Raw genomic sequence first — 25,605 nt, forward strand, 5'->3', positions numbered from 1 at the left:
CTTATATCACGCATATTGTTAGCTAGTTTAACTAATAATACATTTTGAAAACAGTTATAGTATACAATTAATACATTTTGTTTGCTTAAACAAATATTTTGCACTTGGATGCATGTCATGTTTGCGAAAAAATTTGTTGAAATTTTTATAAGGCCACCAGCTGAGAGACAAAATGCACTTCAGTAGCGCGCAAAGAACTAGCACATAAACCCGGGACCATCATCATAATATTTGTTTAAATATATATGTAATAATCGTTGATAATTCTAGACTTTTAACTAAAATAGAGCAAGATACGTGTTCATAGTGATAAAGGTATGACCTCTTGTTTTCAGTTTCGAAAACAAATTATTTGTTAACACTTCAGCTATAACATGGTTGTGTTGAATAATCTAGATTTATGTTGTTTTCTGGATCACAATTATGACCAAATTATAGTTTTTAGTAGGCCTGTAAACGAACCGAACGTTCGGTGAACATTCGTGAACCGTTCGGCGAAAAGTTCGTTTATGTTCGTTTAATTAATAAACGAACGAACATGAACAAAAAATTTGTGTTCGTTTAATTAAACGAACGAACATGAACACATGTTCCGTTCGTTCATTTATGTTCATGAACGTTTGTTTATGTACGTTTATGTCTGTTTATTTATGTTCGTTTATGTATTAATAGAAAATAATTAAATATTATCTGAATAAGTCATCTTCTTAAAGATTTTATATTTGTTAAATTGTGTTCATTTAAGTTCCTTTATATTTATGTTCATTCATTTGTTTATACATATTCGTTTATCTTTGTTCAGTTATGTTCGTTTAGATTTTAAACAAACGAACACAAATGTCCATTTTTAAATAAACGAACATGAACATAAATATTTGTTTGATTAAGTGTCTGTGTTCTTTTAAGGTTAAATGAACGAACATGAACATGCCCTTATTCGTGTTCATTCGATTCGTTTACAGGTTTTCATTATTCACATTGATGAATACATCGGCCTCAATCTCTAGGCTCTGCTGATTTATTTGTGTTCGTTTGTGTTCGTGAACCGTTCGTGAACACATTAATTTCCTTAATGAACGCACACGAACATAAAATCTCGTTCGGTAAATGTTCGTGAACCGTTCGCGAACACATTATTTTCTTAACGAACGAACATGAACAAGGCCTTGTTCGTGTTCGGTCGGTTCGTTTACAGCCCTAGTTTTTAGACAATATTTTTTTAATTCAACAAATAGAAAGTCAACATTGAGGGCACCAATTCAAGACTTAAGCAAATGGGGCCTACAAGTACTTAACATGGGACCAACAACAAAGATATAAACAGTGTTTGGTCAAACTATTATCAATCTATAAATAATAGTAAACCCTAGCACTGGAACAACACCATACAACACAAAGGCATGGTGAAATCTCTCTCAACTTTCATCATCTTCTTCTCCCTTCTGTTGGTAAGCATTCATCCTAACTTCAACTTAATTAATTCATCACAACCTTTTATGTGTGATCAGTCATTTTTACATATTTTTAGAATAATACGAAAAAATAATATCTTAATAGAATATATGAACTTGTGTTTCTTTTAAGTTGACGTGTGCCAAATGATTCATTGGACGATACCCGAAAGTGGTATTTTGATCCATATCATTAGGTTATCTAGAGTACGTTGGTTTCTCTACAACTCGTTAGATGAAACCAAGAAGTATTTCAAATGATCATAAACCTAACTTTGTGTTTTTATATATGTCATGGGTTGTGATCAGATTGTGCATACTAATGAAGCAAGAAGCAGTCCTAGAGAATATTGGAGAAGTGTAATGAAAGATGAACCCATACCAAAGACAATTCAAGATGTTTTACCTCTTGAAGGTGGTTTAAAAGTAAACACGGATCTATTCATTAGAAATTTCGATTTAAAACCAAATCTTATAATCTACCGCTCTCATGTAGTTTACAGTGAAAAAAATCATCACATAGTTTCTTCATCATCATCTTATGATAAGTTAAATTAATTAGTCGAATTTATTTATGGTTATGTAAGGAGAAGAAAGAAAGTCAAATCTTGCTTGATAAGTATATATGTATCTATTGTTTTCTTAATTGGTTTGGTCCTAGTTGTGATGGGTTATTATTGTTTATATATAGTGAAATTTTAGCATCGTTTATCCTAACCTAATGTTTTCCGGAAGCATATACCCTCCCCAATTTTATTAATTTTAAACAGTAATTCAATTTCTTTTTGTTATATAAACAGTAATTTAATTTCTTTTTTGTTATATAAACAGTAATTTTATTTAAGTTTGTATGCAATACCGGTCTATATATATTAATGATGGGGATAAAAACGTGCAAGTTAAAATAGTTAATGTTTTTATTTTGTATAATAGACACTTGATTTATTCTTATGGCAAACTATTCATTTCATTTGATTAGCAATTACTCCTCTTATTTGAAGATTGGTTGGAATAAACTTGGTATAATTTTACTCATGTAACAAGTTCTTGGATGAAATTAATGATAATCAAGATCAATGTGTTAATGCTCTTTTAGAGAAATCATATTTTTAATCATAAACAATGCACTCTTATTGTCACATAGAAGTATCGGTCAATAAAGTGGTAAATCATGCAACTACCATAGGAGATGAGTAATCTAAACAAGTTTTGCGGTAGTGTTGGCCATGACAAGAAATTTGAATTCACAACTTGATCGTGAAACTCTTGGTTGTATTCTAGCAAACACCATTGCCACTTGAAAAAATCGAATGACCATATGTAGAACGACAAGTCTCAAGACACCGAATTTTGTTAGTATTATAACAACCAAGTAAATAAGACCTTCAAGACCTCATGAAAGGTTTGAATCCATCAATGTAAACTCTTGAAGGTTTGTTTTAACATTCAGAATCCAATACCGGAAGAACCTATGACTCGATGACCACAATGCAAAAATCAAACCAAACAAGGTGGGCGTACACAACGTAGAACCATTAGTAGTCAAGAACAATGTGTAAAGTCATTCACAGCTATTTAAGCGAACGCTAATAGATATGAGATTTACAATATCTAGAAGCTGAAGAGTTAATACTCAATCGTCAGGCTCCGCCCAAAAGGTGGGGCGGAGAAAGCAGCATCCCAAGGCCCGTCACATTTTGAGGCCCAGAAAAATTTTCCACATTTATTATATAAAAAAAACATATGTAAACTACAAAATGAAAGTTAGTTCAACACTTCAACTAGTTGCATCCTCCTCTGCCAAGAAGCGTGTGTTCAACTCTCTTGTGTAATATCTTTTACACGTTTTTTTCTAGTTGGTTGCAAGCCCAGCCACACTATGTCACACCCCAACCAAAGATGGAAATGCCGGGATGCGAACGTTGGTTCACAGCTCACAAGATACTATCATTACAGAAAACAGATTTAAAGTCATTACGAACATCTCTACGATACTTGCTCAAGATATCGCTGACCTCATATATTAACTAAAATAATAATAACAGTAACAATAATAATATTACTACACAAACAGTTAATGTTGGTTCCACACACAAAGGTTAACAACAATCGCTAATGCAGTTAACTCTAGTCATTCAAATCACTTTTCTGTGCCCACCAAAAGCCCATATCTGTAACCAAAAGGAATAACAAATAACAGAATATTAATTTTCCTCATCAATAACTGCTCAAATAATAAAAATGAAAACAGGACAAAATGGTAACATATTTCAAAATACTGGAGACGACAATTTCAATAAAACAACGTTAGTACTATAATAGTAATAAGGTTTATTGGATTTTAATAATCCTTATTGAATGGTATTGGCCGATAATAATCCCTATCCATTTTATAACCACTGGCTGTCCCAAATTTTAAAAAGTTGGCCTCCAATGGTCCCCCGTTAAAAAGAACCTGACGGCGTTATAGTTTTTACCGAATTTCAAACTAATGTTTTAGGGTTTTTAATCGGAATAAGGATACGAATCGATTGGTGTAAAACTTAGCTCGAAACGTTGATCCAAACGGCTTGATTTTTGTTAATTGTAAGTTCAAAGACCCGAATTGAAGCATTGTTCCGTCGTTTTGGAGCGTCTTTTCAAACTAAGTTTTACATTAGTCGACTCGTATTCTCGTTCCGATTAAAATCCCTAAAAAATTAGCTTGAAATTTGGAAAAAAGTATAACGACGTTAAGTCCTTTTTAATGGGGGACCATTGGGGGCCAACTTTTTTAAATTTGGGCCCGCTGGTGGCGATAAAATGAATAGGGATTATTATCAGCCAATACCATTAAATAGGGGTTATTAAAATCCAATAAACCTAGTAATAACAATAGTTTAATCATATTTTAACATATGAACTATTTACAAAACTCAAAATACGCCCAAAAAAGTGCCTACCCGAACCAAACCCGTTTTGACCTGAACTCGTTTTCACCCATCACCCACACCACCCGTTTTGTCCCATCTATAAAATACCATACTTCTATATGATAATAATATGCATAAAAAAATATGAGTTTGAACTAACCTTGAGATTTGTATCCCAGCTTCCTGTGCACAATGCACTTCCATCAGCAGATAAGCCCAAACAACTCACACGCGCCTCATGCGAGTTATGAACTGACCCCAAGTTTAAAATCGCCTATATTATCAAAATCTAAATTATCAAGCATTATCTTGCTTAAAAATAATAAAATATAAATGATGGCAGCGGCGGCGGCGGCGATGATAATAATAATAATAATAATAATAATAATAATAATAATAATAATAATAATAATAATGCACAGATAGGCCCCTCAGGTATTCAAAAGTTTTCTTAAGACCACCCAAATATCAATTTAACTTTTAAGGGAAAAAGATGCCAGGAATTCATGACATAACAAAATGCCCCCAAATTTAAAAGCTTGTGTCACATCCACAGCTGTGAATATTGCAAAAATGCCCCCGAATCTACTAAAAAGATCAACTCTATATGGATTAGAAAAGTTATGTTTTGTAATTTTCACAACTCCAGTTATGACACCAGCTTTGAATTTAAGGCTATTATGCCAATTCAAAATTTTAATTATGTCTTTTTAAGTGACCCATGTATGCATTATCGCTAAATAAAAACAAAAACAAAAACCTTATGACAGTTCATATTTACCTTTGCTAGTAAAGTATCCCATACCAAGCAATCACCATTAGAATATCCAGCAAACAGAAGCCGACCCGATATCGAGAATGCAATAGAAGTTACCATGGGTGCATTGGGGCCCGTGCCACCTTGCTGCTGATGTGGCGGGGAGTAAACTTGTAATTGGTGACCAGTTCTGATGTCATAAAGTCGGCAAGTTCCATCATCTGATCCGGTTCCAAATCTATTTCCATCAGGAAAGAATTTAACAGAATTAACATCACCCTCGTGACCATGAAACATTCTTACTGCTCTACTCGCAACACGTGTGTCCCAAAGACGTGCGGTTGCATCGCAAGATCCCGACACAAACATTCGTGAGTTTGAGTTACTGATTGAAACACTGAAAAAAACCATAGAACCATGTTGTAAGATATATACATAAATAAAAAACAACCTAAAAGTCTAAAACTGTGTCATGTTCTGGTCGACCAGATTTATGTGTGTTACAAATATGAGTAATACCTAATGACTTGGTAATTATTCAAACAATTAATTACTCCGATTCATATAAAATATTTTTGTAATTTGTGTTATTTATCTCGAGATTAGAATAAGCGAATGAAAAATGATTGGAGAAGGAACTGTTAGAACTAATAAAATAAAACTGTTGGAAGTGAAGAGTAGATACATACGTTGAAAAGAAAATTAATTTCACCTTTAAAAGTTAATAGTTGTAAAAACAATTAAAAATCAAAATTAATTACTTTTTACACTTTTCATCTCTTAAATCAAAATATTAATATCTTTAGAAACTCTTAATTGAGTTAACAAATTACCTTAAAACATCAGCAGTGTGTCCTGATTGAAACTCGCCTCCAAACACAGAAGTTCTAAGTCCAGTATTAATATCCCACAACACACATGTTTGATCACCTGAGCTTGTTATTAAATAATTATCTTCATCGGGAATAAATTGACAAGATGATACATAACCCTTGTGTCCACTAAGCATTCTTGATATGGGTATATTACCATCTTTATCAGTGGGTGAGGTTAGGTTGAAAATGGAGCATGCACTATCAAGTCCTCCACAAGCAACTGATTGTCCACCTGGCGAGAATGCACATGTCATCACCCATGCACATGGTAGTTTAATGGCGTGTGTTTTTTGACTTGTGAGAGCGTTCCAAACTATTAATCTTCCATCTTGTGATGCACTAACTATTCGGTTCTTTTCAAGGGTCCAGTCCAGTGAATAAATCTGTCAGTTATTAAAAAAATTTGTTGAAAAACAATACACAAAGAGAAGAAAATTTTAAGACATTGGTTATAGCATGTAGAAAGAAGCTTACAAAAACGGTCTAGCTCGACTAGAACCCTTGTAACTACAGATTAGGGGGGGCAAAACGAGGAGGCTGGATAGCAGGTCATTTGGGCAAGCAAATTTTTAATATTTTTTAATATTAGAGATAAAAAAAATATGTCCTAAACATGGTTAAGAAAAGTTATATTATTTCAATCTATGCATTTAAATACATTTTGAATGACTTTTGTTCTCGTTTGACCTGTTCAATCCATGAGGATGGCCTAATTTTATGTAAATAAGTGAAATTATTACTTCTAGTACCAAATTTAAAAAGTGCCAGTTGAATTATACCCACATTGTTGCAAGAAAACAAGAATAAAGACATAAACTACCATAGAGGTCAACATACACACATTTGAATCAACTAACCGTGGCTTCTATAAATAGTGTAAGTCAAAAGGCCAACATACTTGCACACATTTCTGACGATCCATAACATCTAACTATGCCAAAACTATATAAACCATAAAAATACTTCATCCCACTCGGTGTTGTAAAACTCGCTAGGCGCTAGTCGGGCGGTGGGGTACCGATTAATCTGGATTAACAGAGAATAATCAGATTGGAAATTTTATATACACTGTTTCAAAGTTATTAATCGGATTGGATTAATAAGTATAGCTTTTCAAATACTTAAATTTGACCAATTTTGACCAGTTACTGACTTTAGGGGCCAATTAGTTGAAATCGCATTGGCAGACGAGCGATTAGCGATTTTTACAACACTGATCCCACTTCTGTATTAAATATCTACATTCCTGCCAAATGTGATATAAAAAGACATAATTCGGGTTACATGTAAGTTGCAGCAATCAAACCATCAAGGTTTAGATAGATTCATGTATTGTGTTTTGGCATCTACTGGTATGTGTTGAAATAAATTATGTTCAAAGAGTTCCAATTGTTTAGAGTAGAGAAATGTGAAACCTTGCCAGTGTGGCCTTGTAATGTCCGGCAACAAACGAGATCAGTGGGACCGAAGGCAACCGGAGACTTCCCTTGCGATTTCGCATATCCGGCAACTACAGCATACATTGTAAAATTAATTACGACATCCAAGAACAAGCAAAATGTTGAGAAATGAGACTTACTGTCGGTATCGAGAAGTTGAAGGCGTTTTTGGCTTAACCGTTGTCGAAGCGAATTGACGGTTTGCGTTGCTGCGACGTGCCGCTCTTTGAGCTCGGAAACAGAAGACATTATGGAACTGAAGGTCGATTATGAGGTGTAGTTGAAGTTCATGATGAGCTAGCTACCTGTTAGGGTTTTTGAGTTGCTTGGTTTGTTTGTTTGTGTACTTGGGGATGACGTTGAGATCATCGAACAAACACCGTCGGCCCCACTCGGGTCTGACGTGGCCTACATTTTTGTATGTATGAGTATGGGAATAGTAGGAGGCCGTGTGATGAGACACTACGTATAATAAGTTTTTCGTCAGTCCACTTTTATCTTTTTTTAAATCAAAATTTTTAAAACATCGGTTTGAAACTCGGAAAATAACTTAACGACGTTAAATGTTTTTTATCGGAGGTCCATTAAGATAAAAATAGTTGAAAGGTTGGACCGTTGGTTGTGATATTTAAAAAAATAGGTTTATTATCAATCAATTTACACAATGTGAGATTATTTATTTTTAATTTATCTGTTTTAAAAGTTGCATTGTTTGTTGAAGTTATTTATTTCCAATTGTTGACATTGATTGTTGAGAAAATTGGTGTTTGTTAGTGACATGTCAGACTCAATCGGGATTTAAAAAAAAATCAACAATGTACTTTTGTAGCATCGATGTCTACTCTAAACTTGCATCGATTTGATTTTTACCTTCAACCAATCTGACGATACCAAGCCAACAAATCATTGTTCAAATCATAACAATGCATCTATTTATCAGCATGTTTCTACATATTATTATGCACAACATAAAGTGGTTAGCTGGCATGCCCTCCTCAATGGAGATGCATGTTCTATTTTCACTAGGGCCATTTTCGTGGACATCTAAGTAAAAGGACGAATCAGGGGTTTAATTTTGGGTTCGAACCCGATTGAGGGCAAGGGTTTATAAATTCCATCTCGTCCCCGCGCGTCAAGAGGTATGGGCTCACAGTAGTCGAGGAGTCAAGCTTGGGCATAACCCCGAAAGAATATATTTGCACATGAGATCCCCTGCCGTTCAAACAAAATCTTAAATAATACATTTTAGAAGCAAGTGGTGACTAAAATATTAGTATTTTCTGCATAGTCGACAACACAACGGATGCACTATGGTCCCGTAGCTACATGCCTTATCGACATTGTGTAAGTGGACAATGCCCTAGATACGTTGTTCACGACAAAACATGACATTATTAACTAAATTATTTTGAACGCAAAACAAATATACTAACTTAAAATCTACTACTGAAATCACTTTGGTGGTGCTAAGCACCTAATGTCTTTAAACCAAAAATCATTAGCATGATATTTGTTCTATATTATTTGGTAAAATGTCTTATAGATTCGAGATAAAATCAGCTAGTATTTTTTTATGCACCAACTTACATGTTTTGTTAGCACCACCTTTTGACCACTAATTTCAGTATTGTTTCATTGTTTTAAAAGGGGGGATTTCTCAAAATAGCCTTATTTGACCAATTTTTTTTTTTCAAAAATAACCTATGTTTACAAAAAAAAATCGTCAAAGTAGCAATTTTTCCCGTCAAGTCCGATGGAATTTTAACACTGTCCAACGGAATTTTTAGATCTTTAAAATCGAGCCACGTGTCAATGTATTAATGGATTCGGCGGAATTTTAGTGAGCCTGGCGGAATTCTTCATCTTCTACATCTAAACCCTAAACCTCCATAACCAACCTCCATCTCCAGCTTTCTTATTTCTCCACAAAATCAAGCAAATCAACCATAGTGTTCAATTTCACTCTAGAACTCAAAATCAAAAACCCCCGAATTGAAAAATCTCGGATTCGTTGGACAAATTAAACAGTCGGCGGATCCGACGGAAGCATGAACTGAACCGTCAGATCCGACTGTTTATTATTACGTTGGTTTGTTTCATTAACCCGTCGAACAAAACCGTAAACTGTCAGATCCGATGGACTGGTATGTTTCCTGGTGCGTCCTGATAGGGTCATTAATCCGTTGGATCAGGAACGATTTCAGTCGGATACGACGGATTAGTTTGTTTATTTTTGAAATTTGTTTTGGTCTTTGGCTAAAACTGAAAAATATGGGTCAAAAATGATTAGTTTGAGATTTTTTTTTGTATTAAAAAACTATAAATGCTATTTTTTTAAAAAAAATTAATTGAGCCCAATGAGACATGAATTTGATTACTATTTAACGATTAACCTTTATTTCAATTTCACTATATGAAGTACGAGATAATTGTGAAGAAAAAAAAGTCGATAAACAGCAGCCATGTTTCATAATTATTTCATTCAGTTCAATTAATATAAAAATTCATAAAAAAAATTACAATTGAAAAACAATGAAACTTATGTGGTTTATAACTAAAAAATTATAAGCGACTTTAATGAAAGAATAATTAAATATAGACCATCTCTGGTGCAACCATTTTTACGTGCGGGCATGAAGGCCTCTATGCCGATGTGACAACCTCTCTCTCATCCCTCCTCCCATTGATGATGTGCTCTCCTTCTTCCACTCTAATCTCACATTGCACATCCTTATACATGGCCTCTTGCACTAAGGCGGCCTTCTCCAATTGTGTACGTGTGCCTAACAAGCATTCTATTGTAGATAGTCTTAGTTTTTATTCGTATAAATTTAGGTATTACACAACTGTAAAGGATTTTAGTAGATTTGTTGAAAAAAATAAAAATGATAACTTTAAGTTGTATGACGCCTTAGCAAAGTTTGAGAGAGTTAACACCACACAAAAAGTAGAGGGGTTATTCTAATTTCTGAAACGATTTTTACCGGTACAAATTTGAAGTGTTACAAGGTTAAAAAGAATTTTATGAGATTTATTATTCATTGAAGATTGGGGATCAAAATGACAATTGATAACTTTAATTACTTATATGGCATTTTAGCTAAGTTAAAATAAATGGGTTAAACTAAGACCATATAAAAAGTTGAGGAGTCACAAGCAATTTTTAAAAGTCTGAAACGGTTAGTCCAAAAAAGATTCCATTGCCGGGAATCGAACCCGGGTCTCCTGGGTGAAAGCCAGATATCCTAACCGCTGGACGACAATGGAATGGTATTTGTACTAACAAAACTAAAGTATACATATTAAACTTCTAAGCCAACGCTAAAAAAACACTTGGTACGATCGTTGAACATAATTATTTTGCATCAGAAAACTTCATAAACCGATGTCTTAGAAGTACAATTGTTTGATGTTTACCTAAAAAACAGGACATAACGTTGAATAATAACTTTTAATTACAACAAAGAAGAAAAACAATAAATTTTACTCATCTAATTCTCTACAGGGATAACCATTGGTTGTTTATTTTGACAATTTTTTTTATTGTATACATCAATTATAGAATGAGAAATTACATTGGTATGATGTAAAACATATATTCCAATACATTCTAACATGCAAAAGATTACTAACTCATCTGAACAAGTTTAGTCGTTTTTGCATATCCATGACATATGTCTAATCCTTATAGCGTTCGGTCTTACACATGCATTTACAAGTCACGACATTACAGTTTCATGACGTCCAAATAAAGCAAACGACCAAAGGAACTTTATCTGCCCATACAATACTAACAGATGAAATAAGTCGGGAATGCATTTAGTTAACAAATGCGGCACTGCACATTTCTGGACGTTTTGGTATATAAATGAAATATAGAATTCTCAGTAAGCTCAAATGTGTATAAAATAGTTGTCATTTATTTTCCATTTTGAAAAATTAAACAAATATTTGAAGGACATTCCAACCTCGTTCATCACTTATTAGAAGTAAAACCCACTCATGATGATGATGATGAAAGCATAAAGCCCACTACTATAGCGAAAATGATGCATAATACTGCAGCCATATAGTATATCCTTGTATCACTTGTCACACCTTTGGTTTTACTCCCCGTACCTGAGTCCGTTTTCTGTGCATTATTAACTTTCAATCCGTTAATTTTATTCCCTGTATCCAAATGTTTTTTCTGTGCAAAATTAACATTCAAAGACCTGGCTTTGATATCCACATCCGAGTTGGTTTTCTGTGCATTATTAACTGCCAAACACTTAGTTTTATTCCCCATATCCGAATCGGGTTTCTGTGCATTATTAGTTTTCAAACTCTTAGTTTTACTCTCGGTATCCGGACGGGGTTTTGGAGCACATTCCCTGTGTTCATAAAGGCAACGCGTTAGAAAGATAATAGTAATAATAATAATAATAATAATAATAATAATAAACTTGAATAACACGACAGTAATAATCGATAAAACGACGGGATTTATTTTAAAACAAGTTTTGTGTTATTAAAATTAGCAAAAATTGCACAAATGATCCCTCGCGTTTTGACCAAAATGCAAGTTTGGTCTCCAATTTTAAAAAAGTGTAAACTTCGTAGAAATATTTTTGAGAAGGTTGCACATTTAGTACACACTGTTAATTCTGATTATTTTTTAACGAAAAAGTGTGTCATGTGCCATTCATGTGAGGGTGATTGTGTCTTTTCAAATTTAAAATCCTACAAAAATACCCTCTCAAACTCCATAACTACAAACGTTGACTTCATCACTTTCCGTTTTTAAAAACCAAATGTGATAAGTCGAGTTTGAAAGAGTATCTATTAGTTTCAAATTCAAAAATACACAATTACCCTCACATGACATCACTTTTCCGTTCAAAACTATATTGGATTAACGGCGAGGACTAGCTGGGCAACCCTCTCACAAATGTTTGGACTAAGTTCGCAATATTTAAAATCTGGGGACCAAACTTGCAATTTGGTCAAACCACAGAGACCGTTTGTGTTTTTTTTTCTCTCAAAAGAGTATTGTTTGTAATGACATTTTAGAAAATGGTTGAAACTTAGTATGCATACTTCACTGATTACCCTCCAGAGTGGGAGACAGGGGTTGTATCAAACTGGCCATCCTTGTAAGTGTGAATGTATTGATACGGCAAAGCGTGTTCCGCCTGCAAACATATATTAATATATTGAATAAATATCATATGAATGATAAGCTCGTAAGGATAATAAAAAAAACATAAAGCATACCAGATCAGTAGGATCTTCTGAGGGTACCATCACATTAACTACACTAGCCTTAGAAGTTGTGATAGAAGCTTCCAGAGAATCTTTGCTCAAGTACAGCTGGCAGCCTGCTGTGTTGTCTATTGATATGGTAGGTGCTGCACCCTGTAAACCACCCAACATTGGATGAAAAAAAAGTGTTTATTTTTTAATCTTGAGGGATTCAAAATTACAAGTTTATGCTTATACCTGGCATTGCACCTCTATACTGCTACAATTAACAATTTCAAAAGCAGCAACAACATCCTGTATTCAGAGTTCTAATTGTTAACAATAATATATTATTACAAGCTATGTCCCAACATTATATAAGTCACGAATTCGCCACTGACCGTAAATACCACGCCCATTTTTGTGCACTTGTCAACAGTTATATTGTTAACTTTACCTGCAAAATGTAATTACATCTGTTATACAGAATTACAGATAATATAGTTGTTTTTATTGGTAACTGTTTAAATGTTGGTAATCAAAGACAAAATTTAATGAATACAAACACAAGACAAAAATACAAACTTGATATTGATTATTCTAGAAATACGTATGTCAAATTATTACAAATTGTTTAGCATCCTACGAGTTCAACCAACTAACGGTAACTACCTAACTACCTATAACTAACAAACATAACTACCAATGACTTTAATGGTGACTAGCTAACACTGACAAGTGAGACACATTCCATAATATTACACACATATATTAATACTAAATTAAGTTTAACATTTCAATATTAAACACGTAATTCGCGTTTAGAAAATGTGGGACATGAAATAGGTAGAAAGTCAACTAAAAGTGTATTCAAATGCTTATAAAGTACTAATCATTTAATTTAAAAGAAGTTATATATTACTCTTTAGTAATATAGATTTGTGATCCAGTTTAATGCATCAACTATTTATAACATTAAAAATTGGACAAAAATTAACTGCTGCTGCCCAGTCCGACTGGTTTTGCAAACTTTGATGGAAACAATTCAACAAAGTGAAATAGATTGAATTACCTTTAATCTGTAGAACTGAATCTTTGCATCCAAAAATATAAACCGTCTGCTTTGGATCACACTCATCAATACACAAATCCTTCATGCCAATTTGATACTCAACAACCCATCTGCATATCATGTAGAGAGGGTCAAAATGGGTTGACCCGTTTAACATAAACACAGGCTGAATCATATAACATACTCACTTGCGACCCATTGCAAGTTCAAACTTCGGAGGTCCCGTTTTAGCACCAGAAGGCACATTTTTGTGGGCTTCTTTTTCAACTGAACTCACAAGTCCGGCTCTATCTGTTCGGTTTTTTGTCTTCATATCATTTGTAACCTTTTTCAATCCAAAAGGCATAAAGCCGGAAGTTAACTAACACAATGCGTCTAGAAACAAAAATATAAAAAGAGTATGAAACAAGTACAGATAGGGTCAGTTCTACCAGTACCTTCTAATTTTCTTGTGTCAAAATGATCTATTGCATACAACCTTCTAAATCGTTTTATACAAAGAATTCTTTTCATTAGTCTTGTTAACATTATTAACTCATTAACTACTTTTTAATTAAATGGACAGAAAGTGGTGTCAGCAAAACCGCCCATCAGAGCCATCGTTAGCCATTGGTCGTTAAGGCGTGTTCTCAAAATACCTATATCTACTGCTGTGGCAATAGGAGCGTGATTTGGTACCAAACGTCTAGCATTCCCTCACGCTTGGCGCCAATGAGGCTTTTATTTATTTGAGAGAAAAAAGAAGACTATGCCTTCGCCATATGAAATATGAATATGAATATTAAGTCAAGTGTCAACACATGTTTTTGACTTATCTTATAAAATGACCCGTTTCCTTAACTTGTATTATCTCAAAGTCAAATGGGTCATTTTGACATTTTTATTTAACAGGTCAAACGGTCTGAAAGCCAAGAAAGTTACCTGCACTCCATACAACCTTCTAAAATAATTTTATTCAATGATTTCAGTTATTCTTGTAATTGTTGTTAACACTATATTGTTTTTAAAGAAAATGGACAAGAAGAGTTTGTGGATCAACCCGACCTGCTTTGATCCATACAAAAAAACGGCCTGTTTCGTGAACTTGTTTAGTTTTATCTCAAATGAACTAAAACTTAAACGGGTCAATCCAACCTTTTAATTCAAGCAGGTAAACAGTCTAAAAGTCGCCCAAATTATATTTCTACTTTCATAAGACTCTCTAAATTGATTTATTTTATGCTTATAATCATTATTAACACATTGATCATTTGTATAGTTTTCCTTAAAGACATAGACAAAAAAGTGTATGGGGTCACCAACAAGTCAAATGGGTCGATTCATCCTTTTAAATCGAAAATGGTCACACGGGTTGAAAGTCGTCCAAAGTCTATTTCTACCTCTTACAACCTTCTAAACCATTTATTAAGAGATTTAACTATTCTTGTAATAATTAAATCAACACATTTATTAGTTCTAACTTCTTTAAAGAAACAAACCAAAAAAAAAAGATAAAATGAAATGTACCAGCAGTAACAGGTTTTGAACTAATTTCTTGAAAAACAGCAGCCATTCCTTGTTTTGAGGACGAAGATGAAGATGATGAGCTGGCAAGTGAAGACGGTGGGGGATTTGGAGCAGCTGGTTTTGAAGATTTAGATGGTGCAGATACAGTTACCCCCGTCGCACTCCATACGGGTCCCAAAGGATAATGACTCTTAACATAATCCCTTAACCATGGTACATAAAGTTCCTTCAAAGCTTTCGCCCATTCAACATGATTTGAATCTTTATTTTTGTACTCTATAAGAACCTACATTTCACGAATTCAATATACAAATAATAATACAAATAACATGACCGAAAACAGTCAACAAAAGTCATACCTTGTTGCTGTAAAACTCAGCTGACTGCCAACATTCTTCCACATGTGCAATAGGCATACTCAGTCCTGATAAAACAAGAATTAATAATAATTATCTTAATCCAAACATTTGTGAGAGGGTTGCAAAAAGTTTTTAGCCCCCACCATTTGTGCAATTTTCTATAAAAAAAACTATATTGACGCAAGAATCCATAATATTGTTCATGTTAAAACATAAGAAATGAGAAGAATAATATTGTCTCACCACAATCTTTCCCTGTATATGCAATCCATGCTAAAGCTGCCAGACTCTCAGCAGTAGATTTCAAGTGGTTGGAGAAGTCGGACGGCGGTCCTCTTGTCATGTTACTTGCTTCGGTTAATGTTTCATTCAATGGTTTGAGAAATTCAACAATTCCTCCTGCATCAGGTTTCTGCACAATAGCAACAACTAGAAAATTATTATTAAGTATGTGTTTGGAATTACTTATTTTACTTTCTTATAACTTTTTCTTATAATTTTTCATTAAGTTAATAATTTATAACATTATAACCTATGAAGCTTTTTCTCTCACAATATAAGCAAACCCAAGTACCTTATTACATTTCAAAAAGTTAATAAGTTATAAGTTGGTGAAAATAAGCAATCCCAAACACCCCCTAAATAATAACAAGCGAGTTAGTGGCCATACAAAGACTTTATGCAATAAAACATTGTGATGTAAGAGGGGTGGGGGTGGTCCGTTATAGGTGGCCATCACGCATTCAAATCCAATTCTAACGTTAATGTGACCGTTGAGGAGATAAAAAAAAAACTTAATTAACCTATATAAATATAATCAAATTCATCTTCAAATCTAACTCAAATCCTCTACTACAAACAACATTCTAACATCACACAAATGGAGGGTTCAAAGAAACGTGGCTCGGGTTCAAAGAAAACCCAATCCCGACCAAAGGTTCGACAAAATCTTGGCGAGCTGGCGAGATTCCGATTACAAGATGAACCCGACACAACCCAACCATTCCAACAACAACCTTTTCAACCACAACCGTTCCAAAACCAACCATTTCAATCTCAAACATTTAATTGACCGTTTTCATCGACACCGTATCAAAACCAACCGTTTATTCCACCTTTTTCTAGCCAAATATTTCAAAATAATCCTTTTGAAACGTTTCAATCTCAACCGTCACAAACTTCCGTCGATCTTTAGAGGATAACAATGTTATACATCAATTTGCACGTGCTTTTCGTGATGAAGACGACGATGTGGATGAAGATGAACCCGCGGAGGAGGATGCCATCGTCCGTAGACCTTGGTCGTCCGCGGAGAAGGTCGCCTTGACCAAGGCTTATTTACACGCCTCCGAAACAAAAAAACACATAAACCAACAACAACGAGACTTGTTATGGAGACGTGTTATTGCACATTTCGAAAAACTTCCCTGTGCAACCGATCGAAACATGGATAAAATGACTTCCAAGTTGGGAGATTTGAATAGAAAAATGTCAAAATTTAATGCTTGCTACATCCAATTGGTAATTATTTTTTTTAAATTTATTAGTTAAATTTTTTTTATAATTTATTACTTTATTTTTACAATTTTGATATATATATATTTTTCGAAATGTTTTGTAGAGCCGAGATCCACAAAGCGGAGCGAGCGAGGCGACTATCATAAAGAACGCCTTGAGCAATTATATCAAGATTTTCCGATATAAATCTTTTCCCCACTTGGATGCGTGGGAGATTGCGAGACACCACCCAAAGTGGGAACCGGTTCCCGTGGTTGACATGGACGGACCGACGGCTCCAAGGAAAAAATGATCTTCTTCAAAAAGATCAAAAACTTCCGATTCCGGGAACTACACAACGTCTACCGACGGCTTGTTAAGCAACACGCCGAACATGAACTTGAACAATCAACCCGGAGACGATCCCGACGAAGACACACCCACACCCACACGGCCGCATTGCAAGAAAAGTGGGGAATCGTCAAGATTAGGAAAGGAAACGGTGGCCCAGGACTTCAACGAATACAAGTCGGCTAAGTTGGCGGAAATGGTCGAGACGAAGGAGCGAAAGCAACCAGCTCTTGCTTCAAAATTAAAACGTGACGAGGCGTATATCAACCATTTGAATGAAAACCAAAAAAACGCCGATTTAACATTCATCCTAAAACCACACGAACATCTTAATGAACCCTTTAGATCGATCCTACTTCAACGCAAACGCGAGCTATGCGAGAAGTGGGGTTGGGAAGCGCCGTAGGTTTTTTTTTTGTCGGTTTTTTTAATTTATTTATCTTTGTAATATTTATTTAATCTTGTTTTATTTTTTATTTAATTTAACCTTGTTTTAGTATTTATTGTATAAAAAATAAAAAAAAATTTCATCACACCACCACCCCCACCAAAATTCTATCACTAGTGATGGAAAGTGGTGGGATGAGATGGCACACCATGATTGATGGTTGCAAGTTATGGTTTTTAAATCACCCCACCCCCCTAAGAGACTGAAATATTATGATGTCTTTCAATACAATAATAAACTAGAAACCTTAAAGCCTAACTTTGTGGGCTTAACATAACTATATTCTCTAATACTCAAAGCCAAGGAGCGTCACATAAGCTAGGAGCAGTAAATATATATAAAAATATTTTATATTTATGATAGGTTTCTATTCACATGCCTAATGTTAGGCATAAATAACCTCTATATGTATAATCTGAAAAGCTACATGTACAACCTCTTGATGCACAAAATCTAACCATGTATAAGAGGCGCATTTGTTTTAACCACGAGATGAGCAATGTTAGCATTCGTAAAACTGATTATGATCCATCAAAACTTAATAAACATATAGGAACCTTAACAAGCTAGCAATCACAAACACCCCCAAATTAAGGATTTTTTTTTAATTTTTTTTGGCTTTGTCCCAAACTAAATGAGCTTTCATCACTATTATGAAGTAATATTTCTATCTACATTTTGTGCGTTTGTTCAAACCAAACTTCAATTTCACAAATTCCATCTTGAATGAAAAGTATTCATAACTATCTATATCAACCCAAAACAGTTCCATGCCTCATTTCACCCAATTTCATGAAGACAAACACAATAAACGTAACGTACGTAATAATCTTAGGGCACGTAAAGCTATGTATGTATATAATATCGAGGCTCAAATTACATTCACGATCATCAACACAACACAACACAACACAACACAACACGCGTAATTAATTTACGATGACGTTTGCAGATGAAGAATATATATAATATTCCTTCCGTGGAAACTAACCTGAGTTCGTTTAATGTTAACGAGAAGCTCCTTCTGAAGGTGAAAAGCCTGACTGAGAGCATTCGTAACGTCCTTAACTTGTCCGCCGATCTTATCCGCAGCGGCGGTAACCTTACCGACGTATTCCGTGATCAGATCGTCAAATGCGACGATTGACGGTTCCGACGATGAGCCTGATGCGGCGGATTGAGGGTGAGAACCGGAGGAGAGTGATTCCAGACGCGCTACGGCGGACGCCAATCTCTGCAACAGTTTTTCGTCATCCATGGATGGATCTGGTGGTGGTTGTTTGTTATCAAGGTCACGATTGTCTGGCTTTTGAAAAGGCAACCGATGTGTGCGTTTGCAGGTCGTTTTAGGGGAATAGCATGCATTCGCGTGTGTGACACGTGGCGTAATAAGAAAGTCATAAATCACAATCAAACCAACAAACGAAAATTCTTGATCAAGTCGTTTCATATCGGCAATTCGACATTATTCATCTCAAAACGATCCTATCATCCTCTCGTCGTAGTCAACAATTGATCTTTATCCTCTCATTTTGGTCGATCTTCTCCTCAAATCCGAATTTAGGTCTTTCTAACTTTTATTTGATTAATATAGTCTTTAGATAAATCATAGAATCATAATTATATAACCTTTGATTTTGTTATTTGCTTAATTGAGTGATCAAATTACATAATTTGTTACTTTGACTGCTTGATTTAGAGGCTACTTAATTAACAAAGTCTCCATTGTGAAATTAAGTTGCCATTAAATAAAGAAAAATTGGAATGTAATAATCACACATTTAAAAATCACTAGCAATGGTTCCACCTTTTAACTATTTTTGTCTCACTAGTCATCCGTTAAAAAATACTTAACGTCGTTATGTTTTTTCCCTAGTTTCAAATCGATTTTTTAGGGCTTTTGATCGGAAGAACGATATGAGTCGACTGATGCAAAACTTATTTCGAAACGGTGATTCAAATGGCTTGATTTTTGTTAATTGGAAATTCAAGCACCCGAATTGAAACATCGTTTCGTCGTTTGGATCACCATTCCGAAATAAGTTTTACATCGGTCGACTCGTATCGCTCTTCCGATCAAAAGCCCTAAAACATCGGTTTGAAACTAGAGAAAAAACATAACGACGTTAAGTATTTTTTAACGGAGGACCAGCGAGACAAAAATAGTTAAAAGGTGGAACCGTTGCTAGTGATTTTTAAAGATGGAATTATTATCAGCCAATACACAAAAGATGAGATTATTTATTTTCAATTTTCCTTAAATAAAAAGAGCTAAATACACTCACTCTCTCACAAGTCACGATTTACTTCTTCATTTATTCTCCTGGATTTCTCCTTTGCAAGCCCAAGAGCCCAACCGGTAAATGAACCCGCCATAATTAATTGTATACTTTTAACCAACTAATCCTTTGTATTTTGGTTTGATGTTTGCGAGATAAACAAATAATATCATGTATTCTTTTGTTACTTATATCCTTTTTCTCAAACTAACATTGTGGAAAAGCTATATTTGAGGATATATCTCGTTATCATGTTCAAATCAACTGTTACTTTTAAGTTAGTAGTCAAAATTAGTAAGATTGAAACCATGTTCTTTTAAAAGCTACCATGCTTAATATTTTGCTGTTTTTTTTACATATAGCAAAAGTAACCAAATAATTTCAATTACAAATAACTCACTCTATTTACAATACTCTTACCTTTATAGCATTCGCATACCTATAATTGTTTTATTGAAAAAGAACAAATAAAATTTGATAAACATATTCGCTCGAGAACTATTTCTCGAGAGGCACTTTACTTTTGACATCCTCGCCAGCACGTAGCACAGCCATGTCTCTCGTCGGGCGAGATTCCTACAAGACATAGACAATACTGTTAATACCCATGCCTAAATATTTTATTAGTGTACAAGACATAGACAATACAATATCAGCTTCCATGTTTCATGCCTAAACATTTATGAAAGAATGTCACATCAACCCGACACATTTCAGCCCTTAGGAAAAAAAATTATCTGTTTTGATACTTACCCAGCCCGCCAATTTTGTCAACTGTAGAGCGCATCTTAGGGATCGATGTGCGTTTTTTGTTTTTGAAAATAGTTCCGCTTCAGATTTTTCAGTTTTCAATTTGGGTTCAGTTCACTTTTGGTATTTGAAAATAAGAAATAAAAAACAAACAAAATATGAATTTTGGCCTAAATCATTTGTTACCTAATAACTAATTGATTATTATACATTTGGGCTAAAATATTTGGGTTATACTATTTATTACATTTTTATAAATTACTTAAAATGAATATCCATAAATTCGGTTTGGTTTTTCAGTTCTAGTTACATGCAAAACCGAAACTAAACCGAAAGTTTGGTTTTCACGTAACCAAACAGTCGGCTTTTGGTTTGGTTTTTTCGGTCATTTTAGTTTCGGATCGGTTTCATTTGCTTGGTTATGAACTATTAACTTACTGTGCGGAAAGGGAAATCATCAGCCTCGAGCATGTGTACAATTTGGCCCATTTTTGGGCGTTTATTTGCATCCATATCTATACACCGAAGGCAGACTAGCAATACGCGCTTCAAAACTCTAGAGGTTGGTTGCACGTTAATCTTTGGGTCTAGTAACTCTTCCCCTCGACGACTTGCCACCATTCCTTTAAACCAGTCAACCAAATTCATCTAAAATAAATCAAGCACACAAAGGTTAAACACAAGACATGCATATTACAAGAGATAAAAATATGAAATTTGAGTCCTGGGGCAATTTCATATATTTATTTACTCATGCAAAACTAATAATATCATTTATGCCCTTGCAAAGTTGAAAGTAGTTAAAATATCAAATATACTTATATATCCGATACATTGGAAACAATTTAATAAATATTACCCTTATTTCTAAAACTTTAAAATTTCATATATACACCCATCCTAACTATATTTTTTTATTAACCCATTTTTATCTTAAATATTCTTTACCCGTTTTCTGATTATAATAGATTGCTTCTCGTTCGATTATCATGTGATTATACCTGGTTCAATCATCTGATTCGAACATACATATTCGACTGCTCGACTATATGCCATCAAGAGAACAAAAGAGGAGAGACGACAGTTTGGTTTGCTTGCTTATCGTCGATGTCGATCAAAATCCAAATAAAAAATAGGGTTTAAACAAATACAATGGAAGGGGTAGAATGGTCACTAAAGTTGGGTATATAAAATATTTTTAGCTTTAGTTAAATATCTATGAAAATTTTCGAGTTTGTAACGGTATATGTAAAATTAATCCTTAAAATTTAAGTACCTCTCCAGGTTCACGGGAATAATCAGCTGGGCTTCTTCCAGTAACTATTTCCATAAGTAAAACTCCAAAACTATAGACATCACTGCATTCGTTTAGCATCCCGGTGCTTGCATAGTCAGGTGACACGTATCTAGAAATCAATCAAATAATCATATAAATGCTATTGCACGATGGAAAATTTAATAAATTTATAATAGTATATAATGCAAAAAAAAAAAGACAAAAAGATAAAATTAGAACAAGATTTGTGAAGATGCTAACCCAAACGTGCCCATTACTCGTGTGGTGACGTGGCTTTTTTCAGGTCCTAATAACTTAGCGAGTCCAAAATCAGATACTTTCGCGTTCCATTTTCTGTCTAGGAGAATATTGCTTGATTTGATGTCGCGGTGGATAACTTTTGGTTCCAATCCTTCATGTAAATATGCCAATCTATAGTGCAATTAAACCATGTTACGATAACATTATAAAACAATGAAAATGTAAAAAAAGACAAATATACCCTTTTGCAGTCCCGATTGCAATCTTCATTCGGATGTCCCATGTTAAAGGGCTGACAGGTCCAACCTCCCCGTGTAACCATTGTTCCAAATTTCCATTGTCAACATACTCATACACAAGCAATCTGAATGAAAATGAATGTATGCAACTATATCAGCGCCTGATGCTCGTTTACTAATCACTGAGGTTTTCTCTACATGTTATTTGTTTGGCTATTACATGATCGATCAAGTAACACACTTCTGATTACCACATATAGTACACACGTTAATTATTTTAAAAATTTTCTTTACTTGTTTTGCTCGTTGCACATCCCATTTTACCCGTACATTTTACCACCATATAAATCAAAGCGAACATAAGATGCAAGCCATTGTTACCTTTTAGCACCATCTGCACAAAATCCAATTAGACCCACAAGGTTTTTATGTCTTACTTTTCCAATTGCTTCAACTTCTACCTTGAATTCCTTTTCTGCCTGACCCCTACAAAATATTACATCATTAAATAAATAAAACTAAGCAAGCAGTAAATGATGCATTTTTGGTCATCAAAGTTTAAAGTATGCCTTTGTTGGTACATGATACTTTAAAAATAAATAACCAACTGTAATGGATCGATCGTATGCACAATTAAAGTCTCCATATGAGTTATATATTATCAAATATTAAAATAGGACCACTACATACATTTTGACAAACTCTTTTAAATAAAATATGAATCAAACATACATGCAACACTCTGTCACCAAACTTTGGGATGTGTTATTATATTATACTTTCTCCTCCTTGAGCCACTTCCATATTTCTCATACAAGACGCACATTCTTTACACCAAACAACCATGTGATCCACTATTTAATTTATTCCGATTGTGGATTGTGTTCAGATCCCGTGAACATTTATAGCAAGTTTTTCTATAAATTCATAAATTGAAACTTCATTTGCACAATAAATGTTTGTTTTCAAATTAGAATTTATACAGAATTTTTTATTTTTATTTTTATAATAAGATCAAGACAAACTTAGGATATCTTCTCATAGAAGGACCAATATGCTTTTTCAGGTCAAAAGTTACTACGATCTAAAGATCAGCTTCCAAAATCCAAAAGTAACAATTTCCATATTTGTTAACTATTAATTTAAAAAGAAAATGCTTTTGATCCAGCGGAGACACCCTAAAAATGTATTAATTATTTAAAGGTCCAATATTTATATAGATATTCTATTCCGTTCCCAAATCATACTTTTTTCTTTTAATTATTATTCTTTCTTTCGTTCCTAAAATACCAAATTAAGATAGGAATGTGGTTCATTTAACACAATATTATTTTAATTAATTTAGGTGACCAACTACAATAGCTGCAGGTATCAATCTCAGATCTAACAAGCTCCGATCAATAGAATAAAAGTTGAGAAATAACACGGGTTAAAAAGATTTTGTTCAATGATAGACGATAGAAAAAACAAATTTGAGACCGACCGAGTAAAAATAACATAGATTGAAACCGAATCAAAACATAACTTACTTGTTATTGAGTAGATTCTTGACAGCTACAACCGAACCATCACGAACAACACCTCTATACACAACACCGTAGCCTCCTTCACCGATCACATTCTCCACCGCGAAATTACTCGTGGCAATCTCAAGCTCGTTCAAACCGTACCACCTGCCAAAACCCAAATTACTCATATTCTCCGCTGACGTCGACGACGACGCACTGTCACTTTTACTCGTTCCCGACTCATTACTACCCGAATCAGTTATCCCTAACTTACTCCCCACACCTTTAACAACCACCGGCTTAATCTCTACCTCCTCGTTATGATTATTATTATTATTATTATTATTATTATTATTATTATTATTATTATCCTTCTCAGCTGATTCGCTGTTAACCGTTTCCGATACCAACGGCAACAGTCCGGAGCTGTGCTTCACGCGCATCCCACGACGTCGTTTTGTGTTCAATTTCCGACGGATGCATAACAGCATCAGCACGAGTGCTGACGTCACGATGAGCACGGTGACGGCGATGATGACGTAGAGCTTTTGCCCTAGGATAGATGTTTTAGAGCTGAGACTAACGCCGCCGCCGGTGGACGGTGTGTTACCGGAATCCGCCATTGTTTCCGGCGAGATCAGATGCTAGAAGGTGGAAACAACGGTGACTGTAACGGAACTCAGTGATCTGGTGAAAAAGAGTGCATTTTTTAGAGAAAGAAAGCGAATTCAAATGGGATGGACATAATAATGGCGGAGTGAGTATGAATATAGTGGAGGAGACAATCGGATAAATACTATTATTATTATTATTATTATTATGATTTTTCTGATTATTTATTAGGTTCTTATTATTACCGTTGAGCCACTGGTGTTGGAATGACACAAATGCCACTAGCGTCGGTGGGTGTGTGTTACAAAGTCAAAGTCAAAGTCAAATGTCTATCGTTTACTAAAAATTCTTGATACATCGATACAACATTACAGCTCAGACTGATTAAGAACTTTTAAAAGTATTATATGTGTAATAATAATTAAGTATAAAACAAAATATTTTTATTAGTTTGAAATTCGTATACTGCATAATAGTAATTTATGAAAATATAATATTTAATAAATATTTGATATCTAATAAACAATAAATCTATCAAACATGGACAGTTTTTTTATATAAAATAAAAGATAACTACAAATTTTAAATATTTGTAACAATATCCATGTAAATATTAAATAAACTATTTTTGAAGCATAAATTTTCCAAATGATAAATTATTATTATTATTATTATTATTATTATAAATTTATCAAAAGGGTGAGATTTAACGTATGAGTGACAATAGAAAAAAATTATACTTTTTGTTAGAGAGTATAAATTAATGTGGATTTTTAGTATTAACAAAATA

General features: G+C 34.1%; 2 protein-coding genes, 1 non-coding gene and 1 pseudogene across 3 annotated transcripts; all 4 read right to left on the bottom strand.

Annotated features, from left to right (window-relative positions):
- Positions 1–3,552: 3,552 nt before the first annotated feature.
- Positions 3,553–7,683, bottom strand: LOC143600763 (guanine nucleotide-binding protein subunit beta-like). The gene is made up of 6 exons (XM_077078359.1): positions 7,575–7,683; positions 7,411–7,505; positions 5,954–6,378; positions 5,145–5,517; positions 4,524–4,637; positions 3,553–3,622 (listed from the first exon to the last, which is right to left on the bottom strand). The coding sequence occupies exons 1-6, from the start codon at positions 7,681–7,683 to the stop codon at positions 3,587–3,589; spliced, it is 1,152 nt and encodes a 383-aa protein (XP_076934474.1). The 3' UTR covers positions 3,553–3,586.
- Positions 7,684–10,629: 2,946 nt separating this feature from the next.
- On the bottom strand, positions 10,630–10,701 carry TRNAE-UUC (transfer RNA glutamic acid (anticodon UUC)). The gene has a single exon. It is a non-coding gene; the product is annotated as a tRNA-Glu (tRNA).
- Positions 10,702–11,362: 661 nt separating this feature from the next.
- Positions 11,363–19,340, bottom strand: LOC143602161 (cyclase-associated protein 1-like; annotated as a pseudogene).
- Positions 19,341–20,481: 1,141 nt separating this feature from the next.
- LOC143601390 (putative receptor-like serine/threonine-protein kinase At4g34500) lies at positions 20,482–24,907 on the bottom strand. The gene is made up of 7 exons (XM_077078818.1): positions 24,225–24,907; positions 23,077–23,181; positions 22,698–22,820; positions 22,457–22,627; positions 22,196–22,325; positions 21,358–21,567; positions 20,482–20,745 (listed from the first exon to the last, which is right to left on the bottom strand). The coding sequence occupies exons 1-7, from the start codon at positions 24,824–24,826 to the stop codon at positions 20,668–20,670; spliced, it is 1,419 nt and encodes a 472-aa protein (XP_076934933.1). The 5' UTR covers positions 24,827–24,907; the 3' UTR covers positions 20,482–20,667.
- Positions 24,908–25,605: the final 698 nt, after the last annotated feature.

Source organism: Bidens hawaiensis, unplaced genomic scaffold (genome assembly GCF_021521415.1).
Source record: "Bidens hawaiensis isolate Kalapana, Puna unplaced genomic scaffold, B.hawaiensis_p1.1 tig00001960_1, whole genome shotgun sequence".
NCBI lineage: Eukaryota > Viridiplantae > Streptophyta > Magnoliopsida > Asterales > Asteraceae > Bidens > Bidens hawaiensis.

Bases quoted from the DNA above. Each gene is read 5' to 3' on its own strand.
- LOC143600763 (XM_077078359.1), bottom strand. From the start codon at position 7,683: ATGTCTTCTGTTTCCGAGCTCAAAGAGCGGCACGTCGCAGCAACGCAA. The intron at 4,638-5,144 runs GTAAATATGAAC...TTGATAATATAG, and splicing joins GGGATACTTTACTAGCAAAG to GCGATTTTAAACTTGGGGTC. The intron at 3,623-4,523 runs GTTAGTTCAAAC...TTTTGGTTACAG, and splicing joins GCTGGGATACAAATCTCAAG to ATATGGGCTTTTGGTGGGCA.
- LOC143601390 (XM_077078818.1), bottom strand. From the start codon at position 24,826: ATGGCGGATTCCGGTAACACACCGTCCACCGGCGGCGGCGTTAGTCTC. The intron at 22,628-22,697 runs GTATATTTGTCT...ATTGCACTATAG, and splicing joins GCAATCGGGACTGCAAAAGG to ATTGGCATATTTACATGAAG. The intron at 21,568-22,195 runs GTACTTAAATTT...GATTTATTTTAG, and splicing joins ATTCCCGTGAACCTGGAGAG to ATGAATTTGGTTGACTGGTT.